Below are 11,886 nucleotides of genomic sequence, written 5' to 3'. Positions count from 1 at the left end.
GGTCAGTCCTCGGAGGGTAGATATCTCGACTAAAGGCCGCGTCCCTCGAATATAGGGCATAGACGTCTCTCAGAGGCCATGCCCCGAGGACTAGTTAGTAGTCCTCGAACACTTTACAAGCAGTTGCCTTTCAAGTCAAGGATCTTGTCCTTGGGACCTAGAACGCTAGCCAGGTGTCAACCAATGTAGATTTGCAACATCAAAGGATCGTCTGACAACCTTTTTGGCGATCTGTTCACAGTGTTGTCAATTGTACGACTCGACAATTCACACTCCTACTACGCCGCCTAACAAGGAGATACGTGTGGCATGCCCTAACAGTGCCAGGGGCATGTTCCCCATAAAGTAGGTAACTTTCTTCATTGGGCCCTACATTCATTGCCTAGGATGTGGTCTCCAATTAATGCAGCTCAATGCATTAAAGTGGCATTAATACCCCAATAATGGGAAGAATATGTATTAATTGCAGATAATTAGCATTAATGAACACATCCTCTATAAATAGGGTTGGGAATATCTTTGTAAAGGGTTCAAAATTTTTAGAGAAACATAACTTTGTACTCAGAGCAATATAAATGCTGTCTGAGAAAACTCCAGTGGAGATTGCCCTAGCAAGCTTCTAAACTCCTCAAAGACTCGTGGCCTATGACTCTTATATAGCCTGAACCACGTAAAAATTGTTGTGTTCTTGTTGTTTATTTCTTTAATCTCTCATCTTTAGGTTGATAGCGAAAAATGCAATCAACAATATATATTTGAAATTATTAAATAAACTGATTTATAAAAAGGGTAATTAACGGCTAAAGTTCATGTTTTTTTTACAAGTGTAGCATTTTAGTCTCTTACCTTTTTTTTGTTGGCAAAAATATACATAGTTGTTGCACATTTTTCCCAAATCGTTATTTGTTTGTTAAAATGGGAACTAAGCATAAATGTTAGGGACTTGCTGCTAAAAAAGAAAAGATCGAGAACTTAAATGTTTCAATTTTGAAAGAATGAGGACTTTAGTCGCCAGTTTCCATATAATTTTTTTTTTCAATAAGATCAAATATTCTATAATTAAGATATAAAAAAAAATCATTTCTTAGATTTTTTTAATGGGCTATTGCCTACCCTAGACAAATTGTGCTTCTACCATTGCATAATCTCATATTATTTTTTTAATTACAAAATTAAGACAAAATAATTTTTTTTACGATATATATCAGCTTCTCTATTTTTTTACATCATTTAAATATTATATACTTAAACATTTTTATTAATTAAAATAATAGATAAGAATAAATAAAAAAATAAAAAATAATAAATTTGGAGAGAGAAAGAAAGAAAATTGAAAAATTAAATTAAAAAAAATGTTTAAAGGAGCTCTAAAAATCTAAAAGGAAGTTATTAATATAAATGATTAATATTAATAATTTCTTTATTTACATTTATAGATTTTTTAGAGTTCCTTTAAATATTTAAAAAAATTATTTATTCAATTTTCTTTCTTTCTTTTTTCAAATTTATTCTTTTCTATTATTTTAATTAATAAAAATATAATATTTAAATAATATAAAGATAAAAAATTGAGAAACTAATATATGGCGTAATGTAAAAAAAAATATTTTGTCTTAATTTCATAGTTAAAAAAATTAATATGAAATTACAAAGTAGTATAACCATAACTTGTCTAGGGTAATAAATAGTCCCCTTAAAAAATCTAACCAACAATTTTTTTATATGTTAATTATAGACTATTTAATTTTCTTGAAAAAAATAATTATTTAGAAATTATCTGCTAAAATTCTAGTTCTTCCAAAATTGAAACATTTAAGTCTTTTATTCTTTTTTTTAGCAGCTATCTTAGGGAACAGATAACAATTTAAAAAAAATATATAATAATTATATAACATTTGAGAATTTTGCCAGCAAAAAATAAAGAACATAAATGCTAATTATGTAATAATTTGAAAAATATATATAACAATTACGTAACATTTGAGAATTTTGTAAAGAGCACCAACACCTTAACCCCTAATTACCTTTATAAAAATAAGAACATTTTGTTCATATTTAAAAATAAGTTGACTTACGTCATTAGGGGATGTAACATAATCAACAAAAACAAGAAAGATGTAACCTTTGTAATTATTCCTATTTTGTTAGAATATTGAGATCACAAGGCCCATTAAGAAAAAAAAGCCCAAACAAAATAAAGCACACTAAGCGAGTACAGTTCATAAGGTAGTCGAGCGACTGGGAAAGGAAGGCGCGGGCTCTCATTGGTGGAAGCCGTTTAGTGAGCTCTATAAAACTATACCCCAAAACGACGCACCGCTTCCATTTCTCACCTCTCGACTCGACTAAATTCAACCCAACTCGCTCCTCAATTTTTCTTTTTCTTCGTCTTCTTCTTCTTCTTCGGTTTTAGGGTCTTACCAGGGTTTTATATGATCAAAATTTAAATATTTTTTACAATAATAATTTGCTTAATTTTTCTTTGTTAAATTCTCAATTTCGAATCCTTTGTTTCTGTTCAAAATTCGAAAACCCTAGTGAGCTCTCCGTTTTCTAGGGTTGTCTATTTTCTCTGCAGTTTAATTCAAATTGTACTCTATTCTTGTACGCTGAAGTTCGTTAATTCTGGTAAGACTCGAGATTTTGCTTTCTTTCTTCTTTCTTCCCATTTCTGGATCTTACGGCTTTCTTTCTCTCTCTCTCTCTCTCTCTCTCTCTCTCTCGTATTCTGAATACCTGGAGCCGGGATTTTATTGATTGCAACGGGAAGTTTTGAATTTTTCTGTTCTTTAGCTGGGAAAGGCACGTGGGTCAGTGGAGATTTTTGGTTCCGTTAACTGTTCTGGATCTTACTGTTTTGTTGGTTTGAATACCCAGAGTGGGAATTTTTGACTTCTTGTACTTTCTGTTTGCGAATTCAGCCAACTGGAGCTAAATTACCAGAAGGATATCTGGGTCAGCGGAGATTTTGGGTTTAATGAACTGCGTTATGATACATTGCGAAGAGCTCGAGTAGATGGGTTTAATTATGTTAGTCCAAGAAAAAGATGAATGATATGAGGGTTTGAATATGAACCATGGAGATGTAGATGGTACGAGAGTGAATGAACAAGGAGGAGCTGCGCCAAGAAGACCTGGAGCTGACGATTTCGGCCGAGCGGTATCGAAGATTGTAGTGGCTCAGATATGTGAAAGCGTGGGATTTCAGAGCTCCAAGGAATCTGCTTTGGACGCTCTTGCTGATATAGCTATCAGATACCTCTGTGACTTGGGAAAGATGGCGTATTTTTATGCTAACTTAACTGGAAGAACAGAGTGCAATGTGTTTGATATTATTAGAGCTCTGGAAGTTTTGGAAGCATCACAAGTTTTTCTAGGGGCTTCGGATGTTAGCCATTGTCTAGCAAGTTCAGGAGTGGTAAAGGACATTGCCGATTATGTGAGCTCAGCTGAGGAGATTCCGTTTGCTCAGCCGGTGCCACGGTTTCCAGTGTTGAAGAATCGAAGATTAATTCCGAGTTTTGTTCAAATGGGTGAAAACCCACCTGGCCATCACATACCAGCTTGGTTGCCTGCTTTCCCTGATCCTCACACTTACATTCACACTCCCATGTGGAATGAAAGGAATGCGGATCCTCGTGCTCATAAGATTGAACATGCTAGGCAGAGGAGAAAGGCTGAAAGGTCTTTGTTGAGTTTGCAGCAGCGTTTGGTCTGCATTGGCTCCGTGGGCACTTCTGCATCTGTCTCATTACCTAGTGCTGAAAATGGATTGCAGCAGGTTGAAAGAAACCCATTTCTTGAACCACCTTTGAATTCAGGGGAGATAGATGTTTCTCCTGTTGTCTGTCCGGAGAAACTTTCAGAAAAGAAGGAGAAGGGAAACCATGCTTCTGTTCTAGAGGCATTTGCACCGGCCATTGAAGCTGTGAAGAATGGCTTTTCAGACGATGGAGAGGACGAGAGAAAAGTTCTTCCTGATCCTGATGTGAGGCCTGCTGTTCATTTCAAGTTCAGAACGGCCAAGAAGTATTTTGGCGAATCTTTGGATTTGAGCCTTCAGAAGAAGGGTGTTGGCAGAGCTGCCTACTGGTTTGGGAGGGACGATGAGCGGGATGATAAGAAGAGGAGGGCTGAGTATATTCTTAGGCAATCTATGGAAAATCCACAGGAACTCAACCAATTGTAGATTAATTTTGTTGATTGGCTTTTTTCATGGGCATTCTGTTTCTTAGAAGTTGGTATTAGAATTGGGATCTAGGATGTTATAAGTGGATATACTGTTATCGATAATTCTGTAGTTGCTTACTTGTAGTCCCATTCTAACAATTTTTTTTAGGTAATGTGAATTAATTTTTCAACTCCAGTTGCGTTTTAATCTGTGAACTATTACTATTTTTGCAAATTTGCAATGAAGTTTATGCTGCTTCCAGCCATCCTTACAAAAATGTGGTTCCGGTCCCCTTGAGAAATTCTGTAATATTGAAATTGCTAGGTGCTAGTTGTTTCGTGTACTTATTGTTATTAATAGTGGAGAAGATAGACAGTGGTCAGCTGGGAATGATGAGCCTACAAAGTTCAAGTTCAAGTTAGTTTTTCTTTGCATTTTTATACTCTGGTTTGTTATTCAGTCATAGTCCATCCATTTGGTCATATCTAACAGTCTTAATCTTATTACTATCATCCAATGAATCTTGTGACCTTACTCCAAGAGCCTCTCTTTTTTTTGCATTTGAATGAAATTTTTGTTTGTGGGTTGATATTTTGCTTTGGACTTTCATGACGGTATGTTGGAATATTCTCTCTGGTTTTATCGCATTGTCTAATACTTGAACCCTCAATGTCAGGTTCTCTTTGAATCTCTAAGCATAGATTCAAGTGTTTGATTTGTTTCCAATTTCATAATTGTAGGTTTAGTTTGGTTGCTTCAAAGTTGGAAAGAGTGTAAATGCAGAACTTTTTTTTTAATATTTTGTTTTATGGTTTATTTTGAAAAAAATTCATTCAATTTAACTTGCAAGTTGTAAATATTTTGTTTTATGCTTTTTTTATCCGTCAATTTAACTGCTTAAGGATGCCTTGTAAAGTTTAGAGACGAGGTGGCATGTTTTTGCTTTGGGGTAGTTATTTCACTATGTCGTAGACCAATTTGTGTTGATCAGTTTGAGTTTGTGATGGACCACCTATCTTTTTCACTTATGTTAGGAGGAAGAACAAGAAGAAAGAGCTGCGTGGCAACCAAACATTGGCTTTGCCAAATGATTGGCTGACTTTGAAGTTTGAGAGGAGATTCTGGCTGTTAGTTTGAGCATGGGAGTGTGTGCAAATCTGTTAAGAGGTGAGAGGGGAATGAGAATAGGACTCTGTTGTGGGGTTGGAAATGCTATGTTGAATTAGTGTAATCAATACAATTTCCTCTTTCCTGGCTCTCTGTATTGTGTTTCCTCTGTTCTGGTTACCGAGATTGTGCTACTGATGTCCTTGTGATTCTATGGACTTCAGATGTTAATACACCAATAAAATAGAGAGATGTAAATATCTTTGTTAGAATTTAAGTAGCTTAGGACATTTTTACTTCTGATTTTGGAAAATGCTAATTAGACAACTGGTTTTCTGACAAAATTGTGTGTTTTCAAAGAATCAGTCTTATATCTTTTATTGTTTTCATACATTTCCTAAGCCACCAAAAATGAGGGATTTTTTTTTTTATTCAAGAAGGGTAATTTCTTGGTAATTTACATATAATGTGTGGTTTCTAGACAGAACGTGGTCAAATTGGGGTTTGTTAGGACTTTCATTTAGATTATTTTCTTGCCCTAGTTCAATTAATTTTTTTTGTATTTAGTGAAATCTTATGTGTTGCACATCGGCTTGAACTTGCATTCAATTGAGCATCAACATATAGAGTTGTGATGCATTTAGCACGCTGGTGGTGTCAGAGATCATCTTGCAATTTAAGGCACACCTTCGAATAATTTTTCACTTAAATCATGGTGTAACCTCCTCACCACAAAACATTGTGCCTCAGCAACCTGGTAGCTGTTCTAACCAGTGTATATAGTGATTTTTAAGATTGGATATTTATGTGGTATGTTGTTTGTGCAAGTTAACGCATCCGAAGTGAAAATAAGGATCTGGTAGTTATATCGGGACTATTTTTGGGATTCTTACATGATATTGATGATGTCTTTCTGCAATATTTTTACTTTTGTTTGCTTTGTATTTCTTTTCCCAGGTCAGGATTTTGCTATCATCTTGTGAGCATGAAGAAGCTTCCTGATATGAGAGTGAAAGGACAAGGAGGCACTGCACTGGTAAGGCCCGGAGTTAACGATTTTGGCTGAGCAATATTGAAGATTGCAGTGCCTCGGATATGTAGGAGCATGGGATTTTTGTGTACCAAGTAAATGCTTTAGATGCTCACGTTGATATAGCTACCGGATATTTCTTTGTAACTCGGGAAAGATGGCGACTTTTTAGGCTAACTAGATTGGAAGTAGAGTCCAATGTGTTTGATATTTTTATCAAAGCTTTGAAAGTTTTGGAAGCATTACAAGGGTTTCCATAGTGGCGGATGTTGGGTGTGTTGTAAGTTGTAACTACCAGGTTTGGGGGACGGGCCAATGGTAAAGAAGATTGTTGATTAATGTGGGTTCAGCTGAAGAAAGAGGATCAAGAAGGGTAAAGAGCATGCTTGTTCTATAATGGCTATAGGGGGCACAACTTTGGTTTTCTTTAGTGAATGCTGGAACTGATGGGATATGGATCTTCCTGTGGTAGTTTCCAGTGAAACAGAAAAGGGGGCCCATGCTCCTGATCAAGAAACATTCGCACTGGCCATTAAAGCTAAGGCGTATGGGTTTTCTGATGGCAAGAGGAGTAAGGTCCCCCTTGATCATGACATAAGTCCTGCTATTCATTTTAAGGTCAAAATGCCCAGAAAATATTTGGATTTGAGCCTTCAGATGTGTGTTGGACCGTTGGGAGACCTTCGTTTCGGTTTAGGAGGGAAGACTAGGGTTGAGTATATTGTTAGGCTATCTATAGATAATTCACAGAGAACTCACCCAAATTGTGATGTGGGATCTGTAGTTGCATAATAGTCCCACTCATTCTATTCATTTTCATTTGCTTTGAAAGTGAAGTTTTTACCATCTCTAAACTTGTTCCCATGAAAAATACGGTTATTATGGCCACCCTTTGAAAAATTGCTCTACTGAAATTGTCAGGTGCAAGTTTGTGTTGTATTCCTTTCCAGCAAAAAATAAATAAAAGATAGTTTATCGTATATCTTTTGTTATCTTCATCATCGATTCTTGTTAAGCTCGTGGCAAAGTGAAAAAGGTCGGGAGATTGATGTCGTGGAATGGGTGTACATTGGTCCACACCGCACCAGCATTCAATCTTCATTCTTATTGAGATAACTTGTATTGTACTAGTTGAAAGTACTTGTTTTAACAAAGTAATATGGTAATACATGAAGAGTTTTCTACTTTCATAGCGCTATGCTCAAATTAATGTAGGTATCCATTCGTAGTTTTACCAGTTCCCCAACAAAATTTAAGTTGAATTACAAACAAAAAAACACCAGATAGAGTTGAAAACATAGTTAACCCAAAAATTACTCAAACAAGATGACAGAACACAACATTAATGACTTGCTGAATAAACCTAATTTCTGTCATGCTTCCACCCCCAGGAAGATATTCTTTAAATCAACTCAATGGTTCAACTTCATATCTGTTACCATAGGAAACGCTTTGCCACGGTGGTTGAAGATCATAAAGTCGAAATTTTCTGGTAGAGAAACTATCCTGCATTACAGAATCCACAAATCCGGTAAATAATCCAATCAAGCTGTTCATGAAAAAGTAGTAGAAGATTTGTCACTATTTAACACGAATTGAACTTAGCTCATACACAAGATGACGAAGACAGTGACTAATTTTATCAAAGTAGCTATTGTTTCATAAAAGTTCTGTTCCAAAGGCTCGTTTTTGGAATATGCAGTATGGCCAGATCATTCAACTTTTTTTTTTTTCCAGCAATGAATCATTCAACTTATTTAAGTCTAAACAAGATCATTCAATTTACTCGATTCTTTAGAAAGACTAAAATTCTTATACAATTAAAGAAGAGAGTGAAAATTGAATCAGGATCGTATGCATTTTACAAAAGAAATTCAGCAGCAACAATCTTTGCAGAGTGTATGAAGATGACTTGCATCGTTATCCGTCGAAAAAACTAGTAAGACAATGCAAAATACGGCATCCTGTGCGGTTAATTATTAATTCAAAAATTAAAAGAAAGTACTATGCAGACTTGAAGAATTGAAACCCTAGCATATAAACTAGCAGTCGTTAATTGTTTTTAACAGTTCTTTTTTTTTTTTTTTTATAACATGCAACGTTAAGTTAAGTGCAACATTAATTTGAGAGGCTGCCTTAGAGCCTTCAGAAAAATAATGGTTATGGGAAGGTCAACGATGTTGGAATTCACTAGAATGAGTTGAATTCACAGTCAAGCATTATAGAGTCATGCATGTAAGAAAGTCCCCTAATTCTATTTTTTTTCTTTTGCAGAACTTAACTATTGACATTATATTTAATCCCACATAGAATGATGATTCAAAACAAAATCACTAAAAAAATACCACATAAATTTTTAAGTCATCCAACATCTTCAGATTCCAAAGTCCAGTACTAGGTATAAGTTACCTCAGTGTCCCATTCAACTTCAATTTGACACAGATTTGCACAAAGCATCTTAATTTACACAAGAATTACAATTAAGGCAATATACATCCCGTTCAAATACTTTAAAGTTCATACTCCCACTCACAATGCAACTACACTAGTGTCTAACACAAATTTTTTGACACTTGATTCTTATTAAAGTGGTCAATAATTCATTTCATTCTCGGTATTTGTGAATGGTAAGCCGAGGGGTAAATTTGGTGCCTCTCGAGGGCTTCGTCAAGGTGATCCTTTATCTCTTTTTTTGTTCACCCTTGTGGGGGATGTTCTTGGTAGTTTGGTGGATAAAGCCAAGGCATCTTCAGTATTCAGTGGCTTTTTGGTGGGTAAGGATAAGGTAGAAGTGAGTCATCTTCAATTCATTGATGACCGGTATTTTTTATTAATGATGAGGTGTCTCTTCAAGCACTGCTAGATATTCTCAAGGCTTTTTTGGCCAGCTCAGGATTGCAGATTAATTTGCAAAAGTGTCAATTGTTAGGGCTTAATGTGGCGGAGGAGGTTTTGATTTCACGTGCTTCAATTATTGGTTGAGGTTGGAAAATGGCCAATGAAGTACTTAGGTCTTCCGTTGGGAGATAATCCGAGGCTCAAGTCCTTTTGGGAGCCAGTAATGGCAAAGTGTGCAAAAAGTTAGCTGGGTGGAAGAGTGTCTTTCTTTCTAGAGGGGATTGGCTGACATTGATTCAATCGGTGTTGTCATCTTTACCGGTGTATTACTTGTCGCTCTTTAGAGCTCCTAAAAACATTCTGAAGGGTTTGAACAGGCTGATGCGTGACTTCTTGTGGGATGGAGCAGATAATTCGAGATCCGAGCATTTGGTAGCCTGGAACGATGTTTGTAAACCTCTTTTTCAAGGAGGTCTTGGGATGGGTAATTTAGAAGAACAAAATAAAGCCTTTCTTTTCAAGTGGTTGTGGAGATTCCCTTTGGAGTGTAATTCTCTGTGGCACAAGGTGGTGTTGAGCTGATACGGCCGGGCGGACAATTTGTAGGATACAAAGTCGGAGGCGAGATTTACTATGAGGGGTCCGTGGAAGGATATATCTTCTCTTTATGGTGAGTATTTGGGAATGGTTCATTTTAAAGTGGGGCGTGGTGATTTAGTGAGGTTTTGGGAGGAGGTATGGATTGAAGGGCAAGCATTGAAGGACAGGTTTCCGGATTTGGCTATTAATTCTCAGGCTAAGAACACTCCAATTGTTGAATTGGGTGTTTCTAGGGAGGGGGGAGCAGGGGTGGATTGGGATTTTCGCTTTAGAAGATCTCTTTGATAGAGAAGTTCTCTCCTTGATTGAGCTAATGAGGATTTTAGAGTTTGTAAATTTACCAGCAATTTTGGATGATGGGAGTCGGACTCTAGCGAGTTGTTCTCTTGCAAGTCTGCTTTTTAGAAGCTCAATTCCGTTAATGGTCGGATTGATTTGTTGTGGGCTAAGATTTTGTGGACGAGTCAAGTCTGCTTTTCAGAAGCTCAATTCCGTTAGCTGGTTATTGTTTGTGGAGAAACTTAATGTTAATGAGGTTCTTCAATGTCGCCATCCTTATCAGAGCCTTTCTCCTAGTTGGTGTGTTTGTTGTAAAGGAGGGGCTGAATCTCTAAGTCACCTTTTCTTGTTTTGTGATTTGGCTCAGTCATTATGGTCAAGAGCTTAAAGTGAGTTTGGCTTGAGTTGGTGCCTTCCACCTTCTTGTTCTCAGATGTTATGTTGTGGTTTAGTGGAGGATAAGCATTTGGATAAGCTGTGGAGGGCTACAATGTTGGCTTGTTTTTGGGCAATATGGTTAGAATGGAATAGCAGAATTTTTTATGAAAAATCTTGCCAATGTGATATCATTTGGGAGAGTTTAGTTTTGGTTGCTACTTAGGTGTATCGCACAATGGGTTTTGAGGGGTTATCTTTCTTGGATCTAGACTTTCTAGAGAGTGGAGAAGTTTTTTGTTTGTGTAGTTGGAGTTGTTTTGTTTATGTTTTTTTTGGTTTGTACGACGGTTTTCCTCAGCCATAAATGAGCGTTATTTATATATGTGAGAGGGGGTCCTAGTGTTTGGTCTCCATCTCCTTTTTTTTCAAAAAAGAAAATAATTCATTTCATTCTAACGAAATTTCATTCATGTGGCATAAAGCTAATTCAAAGAATTTAAGAGAAAGATGCTTTACCTATTTTCTTCAGAATGGGGGAGTATTGAGAGGAACTTCCCAGGCACAGCAAGCGCTGCCCATAAACACAAGACAAACCCTAGAAGCAATTCAAATAAGACCTGCATCCCCAAAATTCCCAGATTTGTATACATGAATATCAAATATTTTTATTAAAATTAATAAATCAAATCCATAACAAAACCCTCCCCCCTCTCCAAAAAAAAAAAAAAAAAGCTTACATTGATTGGAGGTCCTGAAAATTCTTCCTCCATAATCTTCAACAACTCTCGATCTACAACCAAATTAAGAAGTAATTAAAAGCAACCCAATTGTCAATTAATGTAAAGGAAGCATTACACAACAACAACAACAAAAAAATCCTTTTTATTAAATACTCGATGGATCCAAATACCTATATATGTATAAGTGAATTTATGAAATTCAGAGCTTACATTGGATCGTTGAATAAGTGGCATGGGCGAGAATTAGAACACCAAAGACGCCAACCACGAAAGCTGCACCCATTATTGAATTTCCTTTTTTCTTTTCCGATCGCCGGCCGGAGAGAGAACAAAGGATTCTACTTGCTCTGTTCTGCTCAGCCGAAAGCTCTTGTTGAGTCTTGACTATACGCTATTCACTTCCGAGTATGTATCAGCTTATTTACAGAGGGAGATTTGACTTTTAGTGTATAGCAAAATTATAAGCTAAATATTAGTGCATTCTCAAAAATGCCCTTATCAAAAATTATAAGTTCTCACTGTCTTCTACCTCTCTATCTCTCAAGCTCCCATACAAAAAAAAAAAAAAAAAAAAAAAAAAAAAAAACAGCTTAATCTATACAAATTTTCGAGCTTTATGAATCATTTCAAGGCAAGGACTTTATTTTGAATTTTAGATAAAAATCGTATGGGTAAGTATATATTTGTTATATGTAGTGAGGAAACTTATTTATCAATATTGCTTTTGCTATTTCGAACAGATC

General features: G+C 36.0%; 2 protein-coding genes across 4 annotated transcripts; one reads left to right on the top strand and one right to left on the bottom strand.

The window, feature by feature from the left end:
- The first annotated feature begins 2,312 nt into the window (after positions 1–2,312).
- On the top strand, positions 2,313–7,288 carry LOC133831129 (transcription initiation factor TFIID subunit 8-like). 3 transcript variants are annotated; one of them, XM_062261317.1, is made up of 3 exons: positions 2,313–4,588; positions 5,206–5,338; positions 6,236–7,288. In XM_062261317.1, the coding sequence occupies exon 1, from the start codon at positions 3,071–3,073 to the stop codon at positions 4,187–4,189; it is 1,119 nt and encodes a 372-aa protein (XP_062117301.1). In that variant the 5' UTR covers positions 2,313–3,070; the 3' UTR covers positions 4,190–4,588; positions 5,206–5,338; positions 6,236–7,288. The 3 variants fall into 3 exon arrangements, with proteins under 3 accessions (XP_062117301.1, XP_062117302.1, XP_062117300.1); XM_062261318.1 differs by lacking the exon at positions 5,206–5,338; XM_062261316.1 differs by having other exon boundaries at positions 2,313–5,338.
- Positions 7,289–7,468: 180 nt separating this feature from the next.
- Positions 7,469–11,566, bottom strand: LOC133831130 (membrane magnesium transporter). The gene is made up of 4 exons (XM_062261319.1): positions 11,354–11,566; positions 11,141–11,193; positions 10,920–11,020; positions 7,469–7,814 (listed from the first exon to the last, which is right to left on the bottom strand). Exons 1-4 carry the CDS (start codon positions 11,424–11,426, stop codon positions 7,721–7,723), a joined length of 321 nt encoding a protein of 106 aa, XP_062117303.1. The 5' UTR covers positions 11,427–11,566; the 3' UTR covers positions 7,469–7,720.
- Between the last annotated feature and the right edge of the window lie 320 nt (positions 11,567–11,886).

The sequence above is a fragment of the Humulus lupulus genome, chromosome 4, assembly GCF_963169125.1.
Source record: "Humulus lupulus chromosome 4, drHumLupu1.1, whole genome shotgun sequence".
Lineage (NCBI taxonomy): Eukaryota > Viridiplantae > Streptophyta > Magnoliopsida > Rosales > Cannabaceae > Humulus > Humulus lupulus.
Note: the sequence above shows the minus strand (reverse complement) of the source record. Positions and strands in the feature narration are given on the sequence as shown.